Raw genomic sequence first — 24,357 nt, 5'->3', positions numbered from 1 at the left:
ACGACAGCAACGGAGCTAGCTAATACGGCCGCCGCTTCGTCGACTGAGACAGCATCAACTGAGTCCTCTACGACAGCAACGGAGCTTGCTAATACGGCCGCCGCTTCGTCGACTGGAACAACGTCAAGCGAACCCTCATCGACAGCAACGGAGCTAGCTAATACGGCTGCCGCCTCAACTGCGGGAACAACATTGACTGGGTCTTCGACGACAGCAACGGATCTAGCAAACACGGCCGCGGCTTCGTCCACAGAAACAACATCGACTGATTCCTCGACGACAGCAACTGAGCTGGCCAACTCAGTAACCACTGCGTCAAGCCAAACAGCATCAGCTGAGTCCGTGGCGGCAGCAGCTCAGACTGCGTTTGTGACGGTAACACAGCTGGCTAACTCGGCCACCAACTCATCAAGCGAAACAACATCGACTGAGTCCACGGCGGCTGCAGTTGGGACTACCTCGCCATCAACAACACAGCTGGCTAACTCGGTCACCAATTCATCAAGCGACACAACATCGACTGAATCTGCGGCGACTGCAGTTGGGACTGCCTTTGTGACAGTAACGCAGCTAGCTAACTCGGCCACCACTTCATCAAGCGAGACGATAATCATTGAATCATCTACAACAGCAGCTACAACAGTATTTAGAATCCGAGGACGGGAGGTAGTCCTCACGTCAAGATAGAGAGGTGGAGAGTGGCGGGCTGGGTGAAGTATTGTTTATATTTTGTAATACTAATTAACGACAGGAACATGCATACTAATACCTAGCACGAACTTCACGAGCACGGAATACGAAGCCACGACGACAGCACGAATACTTACGAGGATAGTCCACGAGGCCGAACAACAAGACGACAGCATCATAGAGAGATACCCAGCAGGCCGCGGTGTTTGGAACAGGATAAAGGGATGTCAATCGCGGAAATTTAGGGCGTTCAACTCGTTGAGAGGGCGAATTAGGCCATAACAGAAGAGGCTTTGCGAACAAAAGGATCGCGTTTAATTATTGACTGGCAACAAGAAATCTGTAATTTCATAGGCGTGGAGGTGTCTACAGTCCTCCCTAGTAAATACGGCGGAGTTTCAGTTTCCGGAATGCAAGCTGCTTCTCCACGTCGCTGGCTCTCGCTCGACGCTTTGTCCAGTATTAAGATAACGTTGTCTTGCTGAGTCCAGCACGGCCCTCATGTCGCGCGCACCATTTATTTTCTGGTCGCCCCAATGTTATGACTAGACCCCTTAATGCAGCCAGCTGCACCTCTCTCCAACGTCCAAAATTTGTATGGATCTCGGATGCGCTGCTAACGGACACGTTCAATCGTTTCTGGCGCCACAAGCGCTATGGCAGCAGCGTGCCAGGCCCATTGGAGGCACAGAGACGTGCTGCTAAGAGGAAGAATACCAGTCTGGCCTATGCCAGTTCCGGAGGCATCTCAATCGACCCATGTGTCGTACTCGCGAGCTCTGCCAACAAGCTGGCTTGGTGGGGAGAGCCTAAGGACGCTGGAGCTGCATCAGGTATGATTCCAGATCTACTCTGGAGATGCCTCACTGACACGCTGGTAGCTACATCGTCTCGACTCCTGCCATCATGGCTCTTCCCACTCCCTGCCTTGACGCAGCGCCCCGAGCCGAAGCCCGCCCAGCTCGAAGTCGAATCATCGGAGTCCAACCCGCGAACAATATCCCCCCAGCAAGCCGAAGGGCTGTCCCATTGTCAAACACTTTCTGAGATCAAAATGTGGCTCGTGAACGAAGGGTTCAGCATCCCTGTGGATGCCCATGTTGGGTCCGCAATACTGAGCCATGTCCTGAAAAAGGACTCGCTGGACCTTGATGTGCGCACAATTGCCGCATACATCAGCGACCCGGCATTTCATCCTCCGGGTTCATCCTTCGTTTCACCCTTTGTACGTGCCGTACTGCGTCGTCCTTGGGACCGCACCTCTTGGTCTATCCTTTCTCGATCGATCTGCTCCGCCACTGAACTCGGGCTCATCAGCCTTGTTGATACAACGAAAATAATCAAGAAGGTGCAATACACGACTTCACTACGACTGACTGATGTTCCCTCGAGAGCCAACCTGATAGCCAGACTGGACCTTATATGCGGCATTTTAGAGTCCTTGGACCGCTCAGCGGTCCTACAACTTACGGATATGGGAGCCTCAACGCTTTCCGAACTCTTTTCAAGGTTTGCGGCCTATGCTCACCTTGACTGGTGCGAGCAAATGGCGTGGCGTCTGTTACCCTGGGGTTCCAAGAGTGATGTTCATTTCATTGGGCGACTCATCCATAAGCAGCTCCAATTTCAGGGTGGTCCACGAGCTTTCGGCGAGAGAAATGGGCAGGCACTTGCAGACAGGCTTATTCGGGCTACTCCGGAGACTCTGCAGCTGCTGTTGGTGCATACCACTGAAACTTTGCTCAAATTCTCGACAGCAACAGAGACAATGCTGTACAGGGCTATGTGGCAGCACTGGTGCAGCACCTTGGCTGCTTTGGGGTCACGAAATCACCATGGGTTGGTGAGCAAAAGCACATGGGGCTCCCTTCAATCTGTCCAGAGCACTCTATCGGCAGATCAGCGCTGGTTAGCATTTGCATGGACTGCCATGGCTCTCTGTCACGATATCAGAACTTCAACTGATTTATCAGATCAACTCTTGTTTCTCAGCTTCTTTGAAGAGCTCATCACCTCGATATCAAGTCCTCGAGTGGTTCCGTCCCGTCTTGCAGTTGTCGAGCTCCGCAATCTAGCTCTGCCCGGCCGGGACCTCCTTTTGCGACACCTGACCCGACTTTCTGTCTTCGACAAAGATGCCTTCTTTGGCCGGCAATCACAAGGCTTACCCACCGTCGGTTCAACATGTAGACAGGGCATCACCACGAGCACTGTTAACAGACGTATGCAGAACGCGCACTTCGGCCATAGCGAAGCCCTATCGGAGGTTCTGGACAATGCGATGCATGGGTTCCAGGCATTCCAAATCTTGGTGAGGAGAATGATCCACAAAAGCACCATGTCATTTGGTATTGTATGCCAGCTTCTGGAGAGCAACGCGATGGTAGAGAGACTTTTTCAAGTGCCACAGTCCTCCGTTCCATCACTATACGACACGGCGGGCATGAGAAACGAGGAACCGATGGACCTGGGCGCTTCGACCGGTGCTGAGAGGACGACGTCTCAATCAGAACGTTTCACCACCACATCCTGGCCTCCCACCAGAGAACAGATAATCGAGCTATTACATGATCTCGCAGTATCCTTCGCGACTAGCCCGGTGGCTACCCCGCGATCCGCGTTCCGCAGAGTCTACTGGTGCTACCTCTTCCTCTGCCAACACGGCGTGCCAATACAACCCACAATCACAAGAGCGCTATGGCATGCGGGCGTGACACGCTACGGCGAGCAAGGCACGGCAGCCACGCTCCTGAAATGGATCCTCCATCGAGTCAGCGAGGTAGAGGGCGAAGAAGTCGCCAGGCAATTGCTCTGGAGCGAAGCCTTCCGGCGATCAAGGACAGAGCAGGTCGAGGCAAGGAGCCAACCCCACGATCAAGATGAACAAGCAATGCTTGCCTTGTTGCGTAGGGATCAAGAAGAAATGCCATCGAAAGTAGACTGCGAGATGAACAGCCCGACCATCACGACCGGACCCAAAGTTGCCTGGTCTCCGTTTTCTTCTGCTTCTGCTGTTCCTGCACCGGCAGAGCAGGTCGAGGCAAGGAGTCCACCGCACAAGCAAGACGAACAAGCAATCCTTTCTTCCTTGCGTGGAGATAAATCAGAAATGCCGTCGAAAAGAGAAAGCGAGACGAACAGCTCAACCAACACGACCGGATCGAAAGTCGACTGGTCTCCTTTTTCTTCTTCTTCTTCTTCTTCTTCTTCTTCTTCTTCTTCTTCTGTCACGTCTGCTGTGTCTGCACCCTCACACTCGGACCCGTTTTCGGACTCGAACATTGCCTCACTCCTCACAGCCGACGAAGAACTCGACCGCGCGATAACGGCCAAAACCAAGTTCCTCCGATCTCTACCGCCGGAACGACCGTTCTGGTTGCCCCGCGAAAGGACCAACGCAAGATTCAAAGGCCGCAATGCAGACGCGGCAGCCACGCCAATGCATCAGCAGGGGCTCAGAGAGAACATCAATCACCGAAACAGGGCTAGGATGTCAAGCGGACTGTCGATCAGGTGTTATGACCCTCGTGGCGTGGTGTCTTAGGCCATGAACTGAGGTGGCCGAATGGGTTTAGAGATTATAGCATGAAAGACTGTGAGACGACGCGTAATGCGATGAGATGCGAGTTCGGTGACTACCGTAGGTAGGCACGAATAGCTGTAATAGCTACGTTACGTATATGCATATATGCATGAAATGAAAGGGAACCTACATTCTGTCGCTTGCGCCGTCCGTACACAGGATCGGGAGAGGAGAGGAGACTCACGCCTATGCTCGTGTGCATGCGAATTCTAACAGCAACAGCGCCAAAGGAAGATCTCGTCGCGATTGGGGAACCGGAGTAGTGGCCTGAGATGTTCACTCCGCTCGCGGTCAAGAACGTGACTGAGTGACTGAGTGACTTGTTGGCTGACTGACGATTGAAAAGATCTTAGGCTCGAATGGCGAGCTAGTGCTAAACTAATAGCTCGACCCATCGCATTGGGACGCGTGGATTTAGACGGCCAGACGGCTGCGCAGGCATGGAGGCAAGGGCAACCACAGACCTGAGGAGATGCGAGAAGCACACGCGGAGGCGACGAGGCTCACGCACCAGTCCTGCCTCAGGCTCGACTTTCAAGGAGGGACAGAAATTCTCCTGAAATCCGAGAACAAGGAACGGAATCCTATCAAACATGTGTCAGTGGAGGGACTCGCGCGTCTTCAGCTCGAACTTGTCTGTCAATCAAAGGCGTTGTCTCTGCACGAGCTCGGTTGTCGTTGGCGTTGTGGAAGGAGTCAGTCAGTCCACCGTTTGACGGCCTTCAGTGAGCGACATGGAGGGATTGCGAATCCAGCGACTCCCGCTGCGCGTGACAATGAATATGGTGTTCGACTCGCAGGAAGGACTTTGCTTTGAGGAGGTCGTCGAGCAGGGACAGTCGCTGTCGATCTCAGGTTCGACATTCTCGGACCTGAGGACGAGCTGGCCGACCTGCGAAGTCGTCCGTACTCGTACTCCTTGCTGCGAGTGGGGTTTGGTCTTGTGTAGCCTCTGGAATCTTGGTTCATGGACCATGGCGCCGTCGCGGTCGCACAGCAGCTTAGGCTATCGGTGGAGCCGAAAATGACACGTTCGCTGCATGTCACGCAGATCGCCAAGAGTTAAGCCTCACTTTCGCGCTCTATACTGGATGAGTTGCAAGCCTACACTTCCGCAGGACATGGGTGGCCACGCTGAGAGAGGTGCATCGGGATTTCTTTCCTCAATCGGCGTATTCAACATTGCTTCGCTGCAGAGAGAGATCTGGTACACAGGTTTATCCTTGTGACAAGGTCTGGGTGTTCAACTGTCGGTGAAGGGGGAAGAGGGAATGGAAGAGGAGTTGTAATGCGGAGTCGAGCCCCGAAGGCTGTGAGGCAAGCTCCAATTATGCCTCACTCCTGTAATTAGAGTGCAAGCGGTAGGACGTTTTGGTGTTAGCACAAAATTGTCGGCAGTCCCTTTCCCAGAAATGAAGGGTCCGCCGAATTGCGTCGCGCCAGATTCCCCCATTCTTGTCAGGAATTGAACACGGCGGTTTTCACAGCATCTTCGTTGGCCGTTCTAGGACGAGGAAGCAGTTGTAGATGACTCTGCAGGGAGCTAGCAGTTTATATCTGTACCGCGCGATCAGATCATCTGTTATCGGTGCCACGTGTTCGACATCTGCTTCGACAGGGTGCATGGCAATGATTGCAAGATTAGCGTTCGTCGTGGATGATGCGGTCAATCTTGATCGTGATATCAGCAGAGACGTCCGAAAGAGACGAAAGATGTGCCTGCTGCGGCTCACCCCAGAAACGTGAACTCTGGAGACCCGGATGATCTGAGGCGGCGTTCCCAATTGCGTGGATGAGGTAGATCAGGGTATTGGTGAGTGCCATCTGTGCATGTACCGTACATGGGAGTGGAGTCTACATCGTCCGTGGTGATTTGTGCGGATAGGAGTCCAGCAATAATGAGCCTCGCTGCATCGAGATGTGCTCTGCTGATCGCAGGCACGATGGATGTCTTGCATAGCTGGCGGAGATGAAGGTGGCGGTCAAGGACGCATTACGATCGGTCGACCTGTCATATTTTGGCTTGAAACAAGCATACGACATCCCTGAACCCAGGCGGCTGAACATTGGTGACTTCACCATGGAGCACCTGAGCGAATCGCCAGTGTGCCTGAGCCGAACGTGAAGGGGGTTCCTGGAAGTTGCACGGCATTGATCAAGTACGACCACGTTTGACCCAAATCTTGGGGCGGAGTGAAGCCTGTCCATGAGGGACAGCTCGTTGAACGATCAGAGTTGTACCGGTGGCACAGAACTGTGACACCCGTGGTCGGGAAAACTGCTGTTCCTCAAGGCTGGCAGGATGAGCAGTCTGAAGTGCGAGAGAGGAGACCCAGCGATGCGGTCGATTACGGGAGGCGACAGGCGACTGGGAGCTGCATGCGGCCCGTCAGCGCAAGCGAGGAGGAAGGGTCGATCATGGGAGATGCGCGAAGGGGGGCGATCGACCAGGGGAGAAGGAAGGAGCGCATCAGGCCGCAGGACTCTCGGAAGGGCGAAGGGAACGATCTCATGGTGTACATTCGACTGCATGCATCCGAGCTTGGGACGAGGCCAGAGCACGGATGCTCTCGATACCGTGCCGGGGTCAGCCAAGGGTATATACGCCACGGAGATATTAGAATTTACCTAGAGGCAATAGATGTGCCCCGTGGTGGAAAGGCCGAAGCAAGGGAGCACCAGGGCCGCATGGTTGTCTCCGTCCTGGGCGGTGAATTCAAACTCACACAAAGTTTGAGGCACCTTTACCGTAGTCACCGAGCAGTAGGCGATTGGATCTGGTGCAGCGCATCCCGCGATTCAAGATCCCCCGGGACCGAATTGCCGGCGGGAAAGACCGTGACTTAGCAGTGACTGGTTAGGCGTCGCCGCACCTATTGTTAGAGGCTGGCGAGAGGCGAGAGCCTAAGATGGGCCCTAGGCTAGGGCTGGCTAGGCAAGCGCCATCCGCAGTGGTAGCCTACGGCGGCAACCAGCGGCTTCGGATCGATGCACAGACCGAATCAATTACGTATGCAGCCGGCCGAAGTTCTTGTTCGGAACATCCTTGCTCAACATCTAACCTTTACAACTTCACACAATCGAGGTGAAGTTAATGCACCTCGGCCACCACCTTGCATTGATTTGATCCTCGACAGTGCTGCAATGTCCTCGAGGAAGCTTTCAGCTGCCACCCCCCCCGGATCCTGGTCTGCATTAGCGAGACATTCACTTCGCTTGGTTTCCCCGCCTTCCTGACTTGGAACATGTCATCTCTCCCTTCTCCCGCTTGGTGACAATGGCCATGCGTCGTCTGTGGCATATGGCAACAACGTCTAGGAACTCGTTCCTGAGTCGGCTGCCTGACGTGATCGTGGTTATTGCGGGCGGGTAGCGTGTTCCGACCCAGACCGGCGACATGACATATGGACGTCTACTGCTGAACGCTCGAGCTACTGTGTACATGGGAAACGAGTATTGAAGTGGCGGGGACGAGGGACCGTGATCTCTTTTCAGGAATAGATCACGACGCCCAGCAATACCAACACGCTCTCGGAACGTCCTCGGTGGCTCTACCGACTGCATTGCTATTGCGCCAGGAAAAGTCGGCTTGCGTCGACAACTGAAACAGCCCACCATGCAAGGTCATTAGCTGTGCATCTACTCTGCTCTCAAGGCCACCCTTTTGAGTTCAATACCAGCTGGAGAACCTGATTCGCCTGGGCGTGTCTCCCATGGGTCGCTCCACTCACCCTCAACCTTGTCTTCAGATCCCCCCCCTTACCGATCCGGCCCATCAGCCAATAGCCGCTTTCTTGTTGCAACTTCAGACTTTGGTATACCGTCCACCCAGCCAGTCACGCTTTTACATTGTCCATCTTGTCCCAGCACAAACAATCACACGAGTCCTGTTACCTGCGGAACGGTCCTTTCTCCTTCCACACCACCCTTACTTGCGCCACCTCCAGCATCACTTTCGCCTCAGGTGCGTTACCCTTGGTGATGGGGGCCCATTCCTGGTTCCTCTTGTTCCCCGAAAAAGCCTGCGTCAATTTTCTTGCACTGGGTCGAAAGCCATCGAGCCATGGTCGTCGATCTTGTGGGCGGGCTGTCCCGAGAACACCGCCATATATCATATTACGTGCTCTACCTCGCGGCGGCCGCGGAAATTTGATTCGTACTTGTACCCCATTGTGATATGCGGACAATCCGAACTGAGTTCTCCCGCATCTCAATCGGGTCCCGGAAAGCTCTCCCACCTGCCAGATCGACAAAATGCCAGGGCCTGCATTCGCGAGATCCACGGCACAGGTTGAGCTCGCTTGATCCCGGTTCGCTTTGAGCTGCGGTACCCCCTGCTGCAGCAGGAACCCTAAATCAAGGTTCGTGCTCCTGATCAACTCACTAGGGTCCCGATGCCCTTTACAGCAGCTGCTCTCACAACTCCACTACCATGCCACGCCACCCCCGTTCACTTGCTGCAGAGAACCCAAAGTCCTCGGGCGGACAGAACTGTTGCTATATTTTGAGGAGACTCCATCTGTTATCCCTCTGACTGCCCTTCATCTTTTCTTCTTGTGACCGTTTGTCGTTCATTGAGTCAACGGCTTCAGGTGGAACCCGCGTCAAGATCCAAGACTCTGCCTCTTCCTCTAAAGACACGGCACCGCAGCAGTGGAATTTTGACCGACACTCGAACTTCGTGGTCTGGTAAGCAAGACCCTACCTCCACCAACTGCCTCAAGGTCATTTCCCTACGTGGTGCAGCTAGACGACAATTCCATCTGGGCTGCTCAGAAGGCCGTGTCAACGCTGCCATGGATAGATCTGACACAGGTCGCCTGAACGGTGCAGAGGTGGCATTTCGGTATTGCGCTACCTCTGCCTCCTTGTTGTCCTCCTCTGGCAGTACTTCTGGTAGCACATGAGCCCGTGGATGTACAGCAGGAGATCCTGGTCGGACATATCAACTGCCACTTATTCTCCTTCACCATGAGATTCGCTCTTGTCTTGATTCTTTCCTCTCCCTTTCCTGTTGCTTCCATGGATCCATACAGTTCTTATGTCTGTCCTTCTGACTTCGAAGCAGGCCGACCACAACGCTCAAGTGCCCCTGTAGACGATTCAAAGCTCTATCTTGCGCAACAACCACATCAACCGCAGCAGCAGCAGCAGTTGCCGCCTTTTCGAGAGGTACGCTAGCTTGCCTCCTGTTCAGAACCCGCTGACATCAATAAGCTTCTTGGAACCGGAGCTCACAGTAGCATCGAACCAGCGGTCACAGGGGCATCTACGCCGAACGCCCAAGGAAATACTATGACAAGGAGAACTTTTCACACGGCATCCGGACCGTTGAAGATCGAGCCTCCCTCGCCAGAACGGTTGCAAACCGGAAGCAGCTTCGACAACTTTGACAGCATGTCTGCGCAAAGTGCTGACTCGGCGTACGGGGCCCACCGTCATCACCGACAAAACTCATCATGGACCTCGCCGTCGCACTATACTGAGCTTGTCAGTCCCTACAGCAGCCAGCAGCGGGCACCCTGTACCGTACAGACCCAATTCTCCGCACCAAAACCAGAACCGAGTCTACCATCTATCCACGATTTGACCTACAATCAGTCTTTTCCTATAGCAAGCCCGTATGCCTACGGAGGCTCGGCTGGAGCCTACACGGACCATCGTAGCTATCCCATGAAAACAGAGTCACCTTACTCCATCAAAACAGAAACCCATTCATACTATGAACCTACGCACCGATATGGGCAGAGCTACCAGCAAATGAACCGGCCACAACCGCCCACGATGGATTATCAAAGGTACCCGTCGGCACTGTTCGACTACCCAAAGAGCCTTGCATATTCGTCACCTTACGGGGTCGACTACATCCCATCTCCCACGGGTTCTCACCATGCAGTCTCTCCGACAGTGTCGAACGGGGACGGCTGCGGCGGTCCAAACCGGAGAAGGAGGGGTAATCTACCCAAACATATTACCGACTACCTAAAGAATTGGTTTCTGGCACATTTGGATCATCCTTACCCTACCGAGGATGAGAAACAACAGTTCGTCCATGACACACAGCTAACCCTTGCTCAGGTATTTCCCCTTTACTGTTTTGGGAAAGCCGCAAGCTAATATGACCCTTTCTCTCAGATCAGTAACTGGTTCATCAACGCGAGAAGACGTCATCTTCCGACATGGCGGCACCAAGCTCAGGAAAACAGCCGCAGGGCGGCACAGGCTTCAGCCGCCGAGTACGATTCGGAACAAGGACGACGCTCGCACAAGTCTTTCGACTGAGTAGCTGAGATTGTATGATTCAAGGCGGGCTGGGAGTTTCGAGAGCGGGGCTTGGAAATGTGGACTGGCATGGACTCTGGGTTTGCAGGAATGATACCCGGTTTCAAAACGTGTGCATTAGGAGACTATGTTACATTTCGGACACCTTTTGCATGTCTCTTGCTCTTATCGGTGGTCTTGGCACATTCGGGCATAACATACACGGCGGCATCATTGAGCGAAGGGACACTATCGAAGGAGGAATGACATGACGAACATCTGGGCAACGGCACGGCAGGCGGTATTAATGGCAGATCACCAGACGGGCATCAGGCTGTGTGCGTGTTCATTGTTATGGAGTGTCTATAGCATTCATTCGCTTTCAAGGTTGGCGCTCATCATGTTCTTGAGGACCTTGAATACTTGAGCAGCATTGTTCCGCGAGAGAGGTACTACGTCAGATGGCTGTACTCTTGTGTACGAGAATGAAAGTGAAAAGTCATAGGTTCTGTTCAGTCACGGAATACGCGCACTCGCATTTAAATCTGCAAACCTGTCCGCCAGTGTCTGTCGTGGGCTGTACTTCGCCCTAGGTGCGCTTCCAGACCCCCCCCCTTGTGTTTCGAATCGGATGAGCGCATGTCCTGGTTTCTCCCGCGTTCCCTTTTAACATCCGTCTAGCTAATAACCTGAGAACGGTCCACGACGTTGCCGGCACGGAACGATACATTGCGGCTTCAGAAAGCCCGCGACTTCAAGTGCTGCAATTGGCCATCATGAGTTAAACCCACGTGCTGAGCAAGCGCTGTTGATCATATTGCCGAGTCGAAACAAATACACATTGTCCTCAGGGTACGCACTAGAGTGCTCATCAAATCCTCGTGCCTCCACGGGCCAGAGCTCCAAGGTGAGTGGTGGAACGTCCCAACATACGAACGCCCGGGGGAATATCGGCATTACAATCAGACAAGCCGCTGAGCCGGCATTGGCCTTGTCGCTGGTGACTAGAGGTCAAGCAGCCTCTCACCCACTTCTGAATGCCTTTTAATGTTTGGTCAACGACCGCGCCATATGTACTCGAGCCAGCTCCGACACCGCAACAGCAGGCCCGGGCGGGGCTGACGTCCAAAGCTCGACGTCCTGTGACAGGACTGAAGGACTCAGCTGCCAAGGACGACGTATGAATTTGCGCGAATTATCTGATCAGAAATCAAGGGGGATAAGATTAGATTTTCTCAGATAATCAGGCGGCATCCTCCCAATAGTGGGGGGTGCTGGGCACATGGCGCCCCTAGACTGGACGTGCTCGCCTCTTGACCTCTGGGCTGCAGCGGCGAGCCAGGAAACGCCATTCTAGTGCCTGATGGTGCCAGAATCCGGACTGAACGGCAATTCGAACATTCGCCATGGCGATGAAGGTGCAACGTGTCTCAAGGGAAGCGGCTAACGCACTACTGTGTACACGCGGGCCAACAGTAGGCGAAGTTGAAACCCCGGAGCGTGAGTCCTTGGCCGCCTTCTCACATGCGGGAATCTAGCAGTCAGCCAAATGCCCCGAGCTGGAATGACCAGCTCGGCGGACACCGGAACGGACATGAGGGAAGAACGCCCACATGTCGTACGAGGCAGGACTGCATTCCCCCCGAAATTGATCTTATCTTATCCCCATGTGAATACGAGGTAGCTTTTCCCAAGCCATAGCGGGGTGGACTTGCCAATGGTGGGTATGCCGAAGTCGCAGGAGTCCCAGCAGTACGAAGCACGGGGATGGATCGACTCTGACTAGTATGCCCATTTGGAGAAAACAAATGCCCATCACCAGAAGCCGAGTGCGGAGCATTTCATGCAGCGCTGCGGTGAGAAACTCTGCTCCTGGGTGCGGCGATGTCCTTGTCGGTCTTCACAATGTACAACGCACAGTAGCGTGGTCTAATGCCAGTGTGAGTATTATCAATGAGATCTAGAAGCCGAGTATCGCAGCGCTCAACGTAAAGTGAGGGTGGAGTGACTGCACAGCAAGAGAGAGCTGAGCAGAAGCGGGTGCCAGAGCCGAAACCGCCCACCAAGAGTCGCCAGTGGAGCCGCCGACTTGGCCGATGCCTTTGGTGCCTCCTGCGTTAATCAATCCGACTTTTTTATCAATCTGATCATCTCCCCATTCATCCACCCACTGTCTTTCACTTCACATCATCACCCACTTGCCCGTCGAGCTCTCTCCTTTACACAGCTCACTTGTGGCCCTTATCAATGCTCGTCCACCTCTGCAACTTGTCGACGCGTAACTACTGCTGAGACCCTCGAGTCAAGGTGCCTGGACGCGTGTGTGTCGGGTCTGCTCTGGCCTTGTGCTTTGCCGCAGCGAGGCCCCATTCCGCACCTTACGTCAGAATCTGGAATCACCGTGAGTAGCAACCCCAACCCACACAATCCCACCACAAGTCCCCTCCGCAATATACTCAGCAATGCCTAATGCTGCCAAATACATGCCCATCTGTTCTGTCCCTCCTGCCGCGTTCTTAAATATTCCCCAGACATGTTTGCCCATGTGCTGAACTGCCCTGATTAACCTGGTGATGTATTCAGGTGCCCTCCACACTGTTACCACACGCACGAGGATGTCAGCCACCGTCGCCACGGGGCAGCCGTTGCCTCTGACTGCCCATTCACACCCCAGCGATCCTATTCCTGAAGAACCCTCCGACACGAGAAAGCTCTCCATATCGGCCTCTCAGTTCTCTCAATCCATACCGTCCAACCATGGCCTCTCCAGCTCCTACTCCGACACGGCCTCAACCCTCGACACTGAACCCACCACGCCTGTGACGGACGGCTTATCGGATGACTCGCTAGACGAGTTGCAGGACAAACTGCCACAGGGTCCGCAAGGCAAGAAAAGGAGGGCATCCACCTTGCTCGTCTCGCAGGACTCAGAAGATGCACGACGGTTTCTGGGTGAGAGAGGCGCGGCGACTGCCATGATCCAGAAAGCGTGCTGTGGCGGAGGTTGCTGTATGCTTCAGGAGTTGAAGTCGAAACAGCCTCGCGAAGGGTCGATACCCCTGAAAGTGCCTGACAGCCCGGCGTATCAGAGCCTGAAGATCAACTTGGGACACCTGAGCCTGGACAGCGAGCTCACCGGCGTGATCGACCTGCCCCCGAAGACAGCCTCCTTCGAAAATCTGGCAAACAACCCCTCGAGAACATATGCTGAACCGCAAAGGCAGCACAAACCTGAGGTGCTCAAACATCCCCCCAGTTTTGTCACACCGCATCCGCCCTACCAAGTGTTCTCCGCTCCCCTGTTCCACGCGCGTGAATTGACAAGGCCCGGCGCAGAGAAGAGAACGTACCACTTCGACATTGACGTTACTGACTACCCTGAGGAAGGCGGTGACGTCGATTTCGTGGTTGGAGGTGCCATCGGCGTTTGTGCTCCCAACTCACCTGTGATAGTGGATCAGGTGTTTGACCTATTGGGCGTTCCAAGATTTGTTCGGGACAAGCCGATATTGCTGAAGACCGCAACCGGAAGATGGCCCACGATCTGGGGTGACGAAGCCGCCAGGGAATTGGTCACCACGAGAAGAGAGTTACTTACCTGGTGTTCCGACATACAGAGTTACCCACCCACCAAGCAGCTCTTCCGGCTTTTGGCCGAGCATGCCGAGGACCCCAGCGAGAAGATGATCTTGATGTACTTGTCTTCGGCACAAGGGCAAGCTGCCTTCTGTGATCTCCGAACTGGCCCGTACATTACCATTCCCCAAATTCTCAATGCGTTTCCGTCCTGCAGACCACCTCTCGACCACCTCCTTTCCGTTCTCAACACTCTGATGCCTCGATTCTATTCGCTCTCGCAGGATCCGACTATCTCCTGCCAACGGGATGGCGCAAACCGTCGCCGACTCATCGAGATTGCCGTGACTGTGCACGAAGCCGATGACTACGCCACCGGAAAGCGAACTGGCGTGGGTTCCGGATTTCTTGAGAGATTGGCCCAACAGGTAATGCAGGCAGAGAAGGAGGGCAAGGACCCTCGCGAGCTCGACCTCAGAGTCCCAATGTTCCGGGGCTTGATGGCGAATCCACTCGCTAGGGAATTTGTCAGCGACGGACCCATGCTTCTCATCGGCGCTGGAGTGGGTGTTGCTCCTTTCCGGGGCTTTGTTCACCGCCGGCTCAAGTCGGCAAATTGTGCGAACAAGGTCTGGGTCCTTCAGGGCGTCCGCGACAGTCTTCTCGATGAGCTGTATTCTGGTGACTGGGGGGTGCACGAAGACAAGGTCAAAAAGGTTGTTCAATCTCGTCGCGGCGAGGGACGATACGTGCAAGAAGAGGTCCGCGCCCAAGCGGACTTGGTCTGGTTCATCGTCAATGCCGTGGACGGGAGAGTCTTTGTCTGCGGAAGTTCCAAGGGCATGGGCGAGGGCGTGGAAGCCGCCTTAGTCGACGTGGCCATGGCGAAGGGGAAGTTGAACCACGATGAAGCGAAGAGTTTTTGGGAGGAGAAGAAGAATTCGGGTCAGTATATCGCAGAGACGTGGTGAGGGTTCTGACAAGGGCGGTGTTTTGATTAACGGCGCATGGCGATACTCGGTCGGGATAAGAAAACCAGCAAATGCCCCCGAAAGGCGACAATGGTGTTTGTGTCAAAGGAATATTGTGCAAGCAATCTATGCACGAAAACCGGAGTGGCGCGTTTGGATATTTGGTGATTTAGCGGACGGGACGCGAAGGCCGGGCTTCCATGTCGATAGGTATTTCATTGCACCAAAGCCAAATGTGTATATATTGAGAAATGGAGAATTGAGAAAATGAAAGAGATGATGGTGAAGATAAAAGTGTAGTAGACAGCTGCATGCTATTCGTTTTACTTCTCTACGGGTCTGCTGAAACAGCGTTGCCTGCTCGGCTCGGCCTCGCTCTCGCTCAGCTAATCCCCGGCTCGTATGCCCGAGGGGAATTAACATACAGTACAGTTTTCATGCGCCTCGACGGAGACCGACAGGCATCCCGGTCCACACGACGTCTCAGCTCCTCTGCTCAGATTATGCCGGATGCTGAAGTTGATGGGTCTGGTGCTTACTCCTCCTCCTCCTTCCACCCGCGCGCCAGTCCACGATAACCTGGTATCAACCACCTAGCGGCCCATGCTTTTGCAACTGCCTCATATGGCGGTTACTGTATGGATATAGTAGTCATAGAGGAATACTGTACTCGTGGCACTGAGGGTGGAGCTGCATAGCCGGACAATCCAGCAGGTGTATGTCCAAGCAAGTGCGTGGGCAAATGCAAGTGCAAGTGCAAAGGTGCAAGAGGCTAGATATTCCAATCGAATCGTCTCGTCGAGTTTTGCAGTTCGGGATGAAAGACTGCCTTTACTCGCGTGTATATGTTGCTTGCTTGCTTGCTTAGATCGAAGGACGCCGTTCTGACGAGGTGTTGGTCCGCAACTGTTTTCAGTCCTCCATGTCCCGCGCTGGACGTCAAGACTGTACAACAGTCCAGACTGCTCGCTCACCAGGTTCCCAACGACCGTCCACGTAGGCGGTGCGCAAATGTTGCGATGCATCGTAGTCGAATACTCACTACGAGCAGCGAAGAGCCGCACCGATGTATCAGGCGCCAGCCTGGCGTGAGATATGATCTTATCATCGGCTCGGCCTCTTCAAGGGGTGGGCCTCGGTGTTCAACACCCACTCGTCCAGGCTGCACAGCTCGGGCTCGCTAAAGATCAGGTAGAAGTACTTGAGCGTTTCGGCCAGCCAGAAGCTCTCCATGCGATCGCTCTTCTGGGGCGTCGGGACCCGGACGTCATGGACCGCGGCATGGGCGATCGGCGTACGCGTCGCGGCATCGATGGCCTGGAACATCTTCCACGCGACGTCCTGGTAGTGCGGGTCGCCCGTGATGCGGTACATGATAAACACACTCTCAATGGCCTCCGGGCGCAGGATATACCGGTTGTCCCCGTGGTCCGTGAACCCGGGAAACAGGCGTTTTTGCTCGGCGAACTTTTTGCCTCTTTCTAACGGCGTGAGGCGGTCCGTGTCCTGCGTCACGGCGTGTTTCTTGGCGATGCCTTCGTACCATTTGTCATCGCTCCAGACGCATTTCTCGGGCGGGGACGGCGCGTCGGTGCCCACTTGGCAGGCGATTAGGTGGAATGTTTCGGGCATGAGGCCCGAGGGCATGGCGTCGTAGGCCCACACGCAGCCGTCGACTAGGCGGCGGGCGACGTCGAGGTCGTGGGGCCGGGAGAAGATTCTGGCGCCGATGCCGACCATGCCGGCGACGAAGCAGGCGAGGTGTTGGCCTTGCGGTTCGATGTTTGCGATGGGAATCGATTGCAATGACGTGAGCGCCGCGTTGCCGCTGAAGAGGAGATCCTCGTTCGCGGGCACGAGCGGCCTGAAGAAGAGATGTCGTTTCGCCGTGTCGATGGCTTCCTCGTACATGTGTTTGTACTTGCGATCGCGGCCGCCGAGCATCAAGTACTGTTTGGGGAGGTATTCGTACGTCGAGTCCGCCATGCCGCCCATGGTGAAGTGGTTGTAGTCGAAGGAAATCTCCCTGGCGTTTACGATGGTCGGCCACAAGCCTGGGAGTTTGGTCGCGTTCTGGCAATATTCCATCTCCTCGGCTATGCGCTGCACGGCGTCAAAGTAGCGCAGATCCCCTGTCAGTTGACTCAAGCGGGTGAACTCCACGGTCAAACTGCCGAGCTCGGCGAGAAGAGTGTTTGTGCTGGGTTCGATCTCGGCCCCCACAGCGGTCTTCTTCCACTGCCATCGAGCCTGGGGCATGCGGTGCGGCGTGTCAAAGGCCGAGTATAGCATCTCGCCCAGGTCACGGGCCTTGTCCAGGAGGGCCCTATCCTTTCCGCCCGAGAGGTCGTAAGCGGCCAGCAGGCCGCCCAGGTAGCGGATCGTGGTCTCAAAGACGTTCAGTGTCTCCTGGTCATTGGTGGTGAAGTCGATGCGCTTGACTTGGTCCACGCACAGGTCGAACTCGTCCTTCAAGCCCATCATCCATAATGTGTCCATCGTGTCGACCAGTGTAGCGCCCCAGCCGCCGAAACTGGATCGAAAGGCACCGCTCACAGGTGCGACCTCATCTTGACCCCAGGCATATTTCTTGTATCCATTCCACGAATGGAGGAAAGCTTCTTTGACGGCGGCTTGTCGGGTCTCGCGCGTCTTCGCTGCATCTGCTGACTCCGGGTGCGCCGCAAAGTCGAACTGGATATTGGGAATCTGCTCGAGAGGGCCGATGGGTAAGTCACGATAGCCCACGATGGGATGTCTTTCAGGTCGCTTGGTCCAGTGCAGGTTGCGGTTCGGATTGACCGTGAAGAGGGGGACTGGAGTCGTATCGCTGGGGGAAAGGAAGAGGTAGTAGACGAGACATGCTAGCAGAAAGGCTGGCACCAGCCAGAGGCGTCGGATCAGTATCATGATACTGGCGTTGTCAATGGCTTGTAGTCGATGATCTTCATCCTTGGACCGGTACTGGAACTGGGCCAGATGATGCTTGGTCTCGCCGTCACACGACACGGAGGATCAGCCCTGAATTGGTGGTCAGGGGAGGATCGAGTACCTATTTACTCCGTGCCTAGGTTATTATTTTTGGACGGGGTCCCTGCTTAGGGGGCGGCCCGACATGCTCGTGGCTGCATTGGACTTGACTGGGTTAGATTTAAGCTTATCCTTAGGCTCTTTACTTAGGCCCTCCTCCTTCACTAACCTCGCAAGCGCAGTTTCTTCATCTCAAATGACCTCATTGTTTAATGCTGCGGCGACAGCGTATGGGCACAGACTGCACCAACTGCTCCATTTACTGCCACCCATGCTTGCGAAATGCCATTGACAGGCCTGTTCATCGTTACAGTCGGTCCGGGCCAGTCTTCTCCGTCCGGTGCTCTCATCTCGCACATCTCTCGATCGTTCCCCGCCCAGCCTCTGCCCACATTTTCTCTTGACCATCGGCTCTTCATCGACACATCCTCCTTGCTTCCCAGCTCGAATGCCTCTCTTCGCAAGTCGACAAGTATCTTGACCATCTCACACACTCCGGCGACGACATACGTGGCCACTACATCTCCTGCATCGCAGTCGAAAGAGCAACCTGCGGTGGCGCCGTCACCCACCCTGATTACGATCCCGTCCACATCGGCCGACTCGTTCACCCAACTGATAGGGACCAAGTTCCAGCCACTATGGACACATCGACAGTCGCTGGTAATTGAAAATGGAACAGCTCTGTCTTTTCTAGATGCAGAGTGGATAATCCGGATTGGGGACCTGAAGACCCCTCCTCGTGCAAACCAGGCGGGGTCCAATCTCAGAGGCATGCTGGTCGAGGTATCGCACATCGAGGACGACGGCAACATGCGGAGCAAGGGTTCGGGTGATGTGCAAAAAGATGGCCTTGACGTAGACAAGGAGGACGAGGCCCTCCTACGTGGTTTCCTCGACTCGGTCACCAACGGAAGCGGCGTACCCTCTATCACCAGCTCAGATTCCAACCGATTTCTGATTCGTCGCACGAAGGTTCGTGAGATGGACAAAGGAGCTGCTTCGCCTACGGCCAATTTTGAAGTAGCAAGCTTATACCTGGACTTCCTTCGAGGCTCGAGAGGCTAAGAACGGAAGATACCATACGAATTCGCATTCGACCTGTACCACGCTGGTAAAATCTTCAAGGCCAACTGAAATCATCACCGTACCACCTCGTCTGAGCGCCGCGGAGCGTGTTTCACCTCCCCACTGTTACCTGTCTCACGATATGGCAACGCTTGTAAAGGCCAAGAGTCGGAGGTCAGCAGCCTTCGCCGGGCTATTTTCCGCTCAGAGTCGTTGAGTCGATTGCACCGGGCAACTGTTCGGCTGCAAAAACCCGCCCATCCAGAGCCCTTCCAGCTGTTTGCACCTTCTATTTAGCGCCTGCCTCGAGTACCTCGTATGAGGTCCAGCATTGAGGCACATGGAGAATCCGACAGCTTCGACCCGCGTCTGCGCGAAGTACGGAGTAGCATCTAGGGGGAAATCGGATGTTCATGCGGCTGAAGAAGTCTGTCGTGGATTGATGGATGCGCACACTACCAGGAGTCAGACAGATCACTCGAGAGGACCCTCCGAGTCAGTCGCCATTGTCAACCACCATACGAGGTAGACCGTCAGCTGGCGCCAGACAAGGCATCAGTTAGAGCTATACTCCCCAACACATAGACCCAGAACCATGATGATCATCTCGAGGGAGTAAGGTTAGCGTGATTGCAAAGGCTAGAGCGCCAAGCGAGGAAGGTCTCAATGAGATGCCTGGTCGAGAATCTTTTCGGCCACCCTCGTCCGAGCCCCAAGATGTCTCTAGTCTCGAACTAACCATTTGTTTAGCGGGCAAGGAGTCACTCGCTCAAGCGCCATTGGTTGCACCCGTCTTCTTTTCTGGCGTTACCACAGTACTGACCCCTTTTGAGGTGCCACTCATTTCAACTTCCTTGTCCTGTCCACCAATCTAATTCACCCCCAGATTCCCACCCATGGACGAAAGTCCTTTCCTTGCACTTGGTCTACTAACGTCCTCTCACTACATATGGTGGTTGGGCGCATTAAGGGTCTTAACCTTATCGTCCGGAGGATCAAGATATTAATTTATGGCCCTGCTATGGATACGAGGGAAACACCAAGCGAACCGAAGAGCGATATCGAGGAGGTCGACGTGCGCGGAGACTCGCCAGAAGGTGGACTGTTAAGTGATCAATGGCTTCAGGTATGGCGCCCCTCTGTGGCAGTTTGAACAAGAGAGGACTCCTCCGGTTAGGTAAGCTGTGTTATTCAACGGTTGACTTGGGGGTCAAGCGACCGCCCTATCTTTCGGGAAACCTGGTGACTACTATTAATATTGATCCGAGACAACACTCAAGACTGATCATTGAGACTGAGATAGGCCAAGGGGAGTCGGTGGCCATCCGAGCTCGCGCACCGTCTCGACGAGGAGCTTAAGAGAACCAAATTACACATGGGGCCTGTCGGGAAGCAATACATTTCCCCTAAGGATGTCCAGACCGTGATGACCATGATCAAGCCATTCTTCATTCGGGTCCAGTGGAATGACACTAACGAACACCTCCTTTTCCGGAAAATACACACACGCTTACTGCGGCTGAGACACGACCGACTCGCGCGACGTCAGTCCCTCCGGAGCACGAAGCACAGCGGCATCGAAGACCAGCTCAAGCTCCTAAGCAATCAGACCCAGCTCCTAAACGATCAGCAGAAGCTTAGGGACGATGAGCACCGAGAACTGCTAGACCTGCTACACCGGTTTCGAGCCTTGTACGCCCAGGTGACCCAGCTCGCCGCGGTCTGCCAGCACCCTCCACCATGCGCTATGCAACCGCGGCCAGTCACCCCAGTGGCCGCCTTACCTTCGGAGAGAATCCGTATTGCGGCACTAGTCCACGACCAGCGTCCATGGGAGCACAGTAGCAACCCCTACCTAGCTCGAGAGGGAGAGGCCGCAAACAAAGCACAACCGCAGGAGAGCCACCCCGCTCCAAACCAGGGAGAGGGAGGAATGTCCAGGCCATCGATCGTCTCGACAGGAACAGTGTGGCAGCGAGGGCCAAGTGGAGAGGACGACCGACATCACGTGGGAGGCGCGAGGTGTGAGGCTGATCCCGCGACAACAGTCCCCCCGGGGGAAACAGTAGGATACCGAGTGACCCAGAACAATACAGTATCCATCTTCCACCGCACCGGCCCCTATCCTCGCTTTCCTCACGACTGCGCGATGGTACGTCGGGTGTCCGGCTCCCACAGCTTGGCAAAGTAGGAATCAACGAAACCAGGTTAGCAAATGAGACGTAAAAGTACGACTGTCAGTTGACGTGGGGTAGAAGGGCTGCTTACGGGAGGTGGCCCCTGAGGCAGGAGACCGACGGGAAGAGAGGAAGCGTCTTCGCAGTCGCTCTTGGTGGCTCTGTTCTGTAGCTATATGTCCACAGCAAGTCACGGATTCATCTCAAGCATCGTCGAACACAAGGCCATCGAGGTACTGTAGCTAAGCCTACACTGTAGGACAGATGCAACATGCCAGTACATGTACGTTTCAGCCGTGAGATACAGTAGAGCAGGCCCCTTGCCCTCGCTGGCTACCACGCTTGAAGAGACTCAACTGTCTTACATATCTGATGGCATGGCATAGCATCTGTCGCAGTCGAATTTCTGTCTGCCACAACGAGTTCGCTTTGACGTGCATGCTGGCGCCCTGCCCTAAGGGATCCCAATAGCATTACCAAACCAATCCGAGTCTTGTGCTCCTTCCGCGCGCGAAGCACCATTCCCGCCCTTCACCCAGCTTTCATTACCTGTCACCCATCATCCATCATCCACCTCTTATTCACAATCTACGTCCTCGACGTCTTCGCCATTGTGAATTGCTTTTGCCTCTGCAAAGTCCCGCACCTCCACACCTTCGCCTGCACCCGCCAGCATATTAGCAGGCCCTCCATCCTGGCCTCTCCCAACCAAGGGCACGAGGTGAACACTCTACATCCCGCCCTCCTGCCTGATCAGCTCGTCCACGTCGTCGTCCAGAGTGGCCAGTACGTCCCTTCCCTGCCGCTGGCCCTGTTCCTGCTGCTGAGCACCTTGGCCACCTAAGCCCGGAAATCCGAGGGACTGTTCCTGCTGACTACCTAGACCCGGCAGTCCGAGGCCTTCAATGCCCATCTCGCCCAAATCCGGGACTTGTTCGTCTTCGGCGCCGTGTGAGGTCTTGCGTCTCTTGGCGCCTGGCAGCCCGTTGGTGCTTGTCGTCCGAGGGCGGGTCTGCGTGTGTGTATGGCCCGCGCTAGGCAGGAAGGCGGAGTAATCTGCGTCCAGGCCGAGGGGGAGGCCCGCACCGCCGGAGGAGGCAGAAAACTCGGCCAAAGCGGCGGCGAGGGCCGGGTTGCGCGCTACAGGCGGAGGGGTTGTTGAAGTCGCTGACGTCGGTGCTGCGGGTGCCGCAGCTACAGTCGAAGGGTCTTGATCGAACATGCCAGTCGAGGTAATGTTGTAAGCGCCTTCGTCGTCGGTGAGTTGCTCAATCTCAGGCCGTTCGGAGAGAAAGGCGCCAGTGCTGGCTGTGTGGGGGGAATTGTCGGTGTCAGGCTCGAGGCCGGCGACTGTGCCAGGACCGGGCGGCGATGTGTGGTTACCTGCATCCGCGCCGATGGCAGTGGTGCTCGCAGCGGAAGAAGCTTCTGCCGATGTCAGGCCGCGGATGATGGCGTCCTCGACTTCCCGCTTCTTGGCCTCGGTGCTCGCCTTGCGGCTATCGAGCGTCAGGTATGTTTCGTCGTCCTTGACCAGGGCCGACTTGTTGATCTCCAGAATGCGTTCGAGGTCCGCGATCAGCGCCTTCCGCGCCTTGATGCTGGCCGAGACGGAGCTCTCGGCCGCGGCGAGCGACTTGATCAAGCTGGACAGCCGCGCGGCATGGACAGGTGGGCTAGGCAACACGGCGCCCGGCTCGTTCAGCTTCACGTATTCGTTCTGCGCGGCGTCGATGGCGGGTCGGGCGGCGATGGTCTGCTTCGTGACTTCGATCTGCAAGGGCGCCAAGCTCTCCAGTTCCTTGGGCAAGCCGCCGCCGCCCGTGCTGCTCGCAGACCCGAACAGGCTTTGGCCCATGAGGGTCTTCTTCTTCCCGCCGCCGCCCTTGGACTTGTCGATCTCGTCCATGCGCGCGTCAATGGCGTCGAGAATGGGCACCTCGAAGACATTCCTCGTCCGCCAGACCTCGACTACGCGGCGAATCTTGGTTTGGATCTCCGGTGGTGAGGATCGATACGCCGTCTGGATCGCCTCGGGCATCAGGGGGGAGAAGGCGTCGGGAAACTCGGACCGTTTGCGCGCCCGGGCATTTTGAACAATGTCGTTGACGAGATAGATGAAGTTGAGGCGTTTGGGTGGTGGAGCATCGCGGAGCCGGGTGAGCCAGTAGTTAGCTATTCGGTCGGCGTGGCGTCTGGAGCTGTCGTTAGCTTTTGTGACGGAGGGCATGGGAGCGACATACTTATGAAACATGATCCATTGAGAGACCGATACGATGGAATCTTGGGTCTCATTCAAGGTCGATAGCTTGGCCTTGAGGGCCTCGTCTGAGAACGACATGTTGGACGACTCTGTTCTGGAAGGTCATGCGGCAGCTGTCGTAGAGCGTTCTGCGCCACCCGTAGACTTTGCTGGAGGCGTGAGGGAGACACTTTGCTCAGGATAGAATGTCTCTCCGAGAGCAGGGTGAAGTCCACAGCAGATGATCTACGCTACAGCTATGAGGCGATCGAGAGATGAAGCTCTGATTTCAGGCAACGCGCGGTGACAAATTGCTCTCCCGATGACGCCCTACTACCTGCCTCGAGAGTGACCAGTTCCTGATGATTGAACTCGGTTGTTGACAAGGTTGTCGAGGAGGGCCTGAAGACGAACATGAGCTTGAAGTTATTGTCGATCATCACGCCAAGGCACTGGCACGTGACTGATTATCTCGCCTACAAGCACAATGGTCCACCGTACCGGCTGCCGTGAAACCGCCGTCGACAGCGCCGTTCGTGCAGTTTATGAGCCAATGCGACCACCTGTTACGGAGTACGGAGTACGGAGTCCACGCAGAGTCCTTCAGCAGCCCGCCTATCTATATTGCACACCAGCTGCTGGAGAGGTGTGCGCCTAGTCTTACGGTTAAAACACGTATACAAGATTTGAGAATTTGGTTCTGACAGCTGTTGATAAAGGACCGCAAGTTCGCGTGCAATACAAACCCGATCTACTTGC

The 24,357-nt window shown here is 55.2% G+C and overlaps 6 protein-coding genes across 6 annotated transcripts; 4 read left to right on the top strand and 2 right to left on the bottom strand.

Annotated features, from left to right (window-relative positions):
• Positions 1–3,028: 3,028 nt before the first annotated feature.
• A1O7_00494 (uncharacterized protein) lies at positions 3,029–4,234 on the top strand (the record flags this gene model as incomplete). The annotated part of the gene is made up of 1 exon (XM_007754535.1): positions 3,029–4,234. The coding sequence occupies one exon, from the start codon at positions 3,029–3,031 to the stop codon at positions 4,232–4,234; it is 1,206 nt and encodes a 401-aa protein (XP_007752725.1).
• A 5,823-nt stretch (positions 4,235–10,057) lies between these two features.
• On the top strand, positions 10,058–10,555 carry A1O7_00493 (uncharacterized protein; the record flags this gene model as incomplete). The annotated part of the gene is made up of 2 exons (XM_007754534.1): positions 10,058–10,351; positions 10,409–10,555. The coding sequence occupies 2 exons, from the start codon at positions 10,058–10,060 to the stop codon at positions 10,553–10,555; spliced, it is 441 nt and encodes a 146-aa protein (XP_007752724.1).
• A 2,594-nt stretch (positions 10,556–13,149) lies between these two features.
• On the top strand, positions 13,150–15,081 carry A1O7_00492 (uncharacterized protein; the record flags this gene model as incomplete). Its single annotated transcript, XM_007754533.1, has 1 exon — positions 13,150–15,081. The coding sequence occupies one exon, from the start codon at positions 13,150–13,152 to the stop codon at positions 15,079–15,081; it is 1,932 nt and encodes a 643-aa protein (XP_007752723.1).
• Positions 15,082–16,185: 1,104 nt separating this feature from the next.
• On the bottom strand, positions 16,186–17,991 carry A1O7_00491 (mannosyl-oligosaccharide alpha-1,2-mannosidase; the record flags this gene model as incomplete). The annotated part of the gene is made up of 1 exon (XM_007754532.1): positions 16,186–17,991. The coding sequence occupies one exon, from the start codon at positions 17,989–17,991 to the stop codon at positions 16,186–16,188; it is 1,806 nt and encodes a 601-aa protein (XP_007752722.1).
• Positions 17,992–18,393: 402 nt separating this feature from the next.
• A1O7_00490 (uncharacterized protein) lies at positions 18,394–19,179 on the top strand (the record flags this gene model as incomplete). The annotated part of the gene is made up of 1 exon (XM_007754531.1): positions 18,394–19,179. The coding sequence occupies one exon, from the start codon at positions 18,394–18,396 to the stop codon at positions 19,177–19,179; it is 786 nt and encodes a 261-aa protein (XP_007752721.1).
• A 2,907-nt stretch (positions 19,180–22,086) lies between these two features.
• On the bottom strand, positions 22,087–23,697 carry A1O7_00489 (uncharacterized protein; the record flags this gene model as incomplete). The annotated part of the gene is made up of 2 exons (XM_007754530.1): positions 22,087–23,551; positions 23,600–23,697. 2 exons carry the CDS (start codon positions 23,695–23,697, stop codon positions 22,087–22,089), a joined length of 1,563 nt encoding a protein of 520 aa, XP_007752720.1.
• Between the last annotated feature and the right edge of the window lie 660 nt (positions 23,698–24,357).

The sequence above is a fragment of the Cladophialophora yegresii genome (assembly GCF_000585515.1).
Source record: "Cladophialophora yegresii CBS 114405 chromosome Unknown aczIN-supercont1.1, whole genome shotgun sequence".
Taxonomy (NCBI): Eukaryota; Fungi; Ascomycota; class Eurotiomycetes; order Chaetothyriales; family Herpotrichiellaceae; genus Cladophialophora; species Cladophialophora yegresii.
Note: the sequence above shows the minus strand (reverse complement) of the source record. Positions and strands in the feature narration are given on the sequence as shown.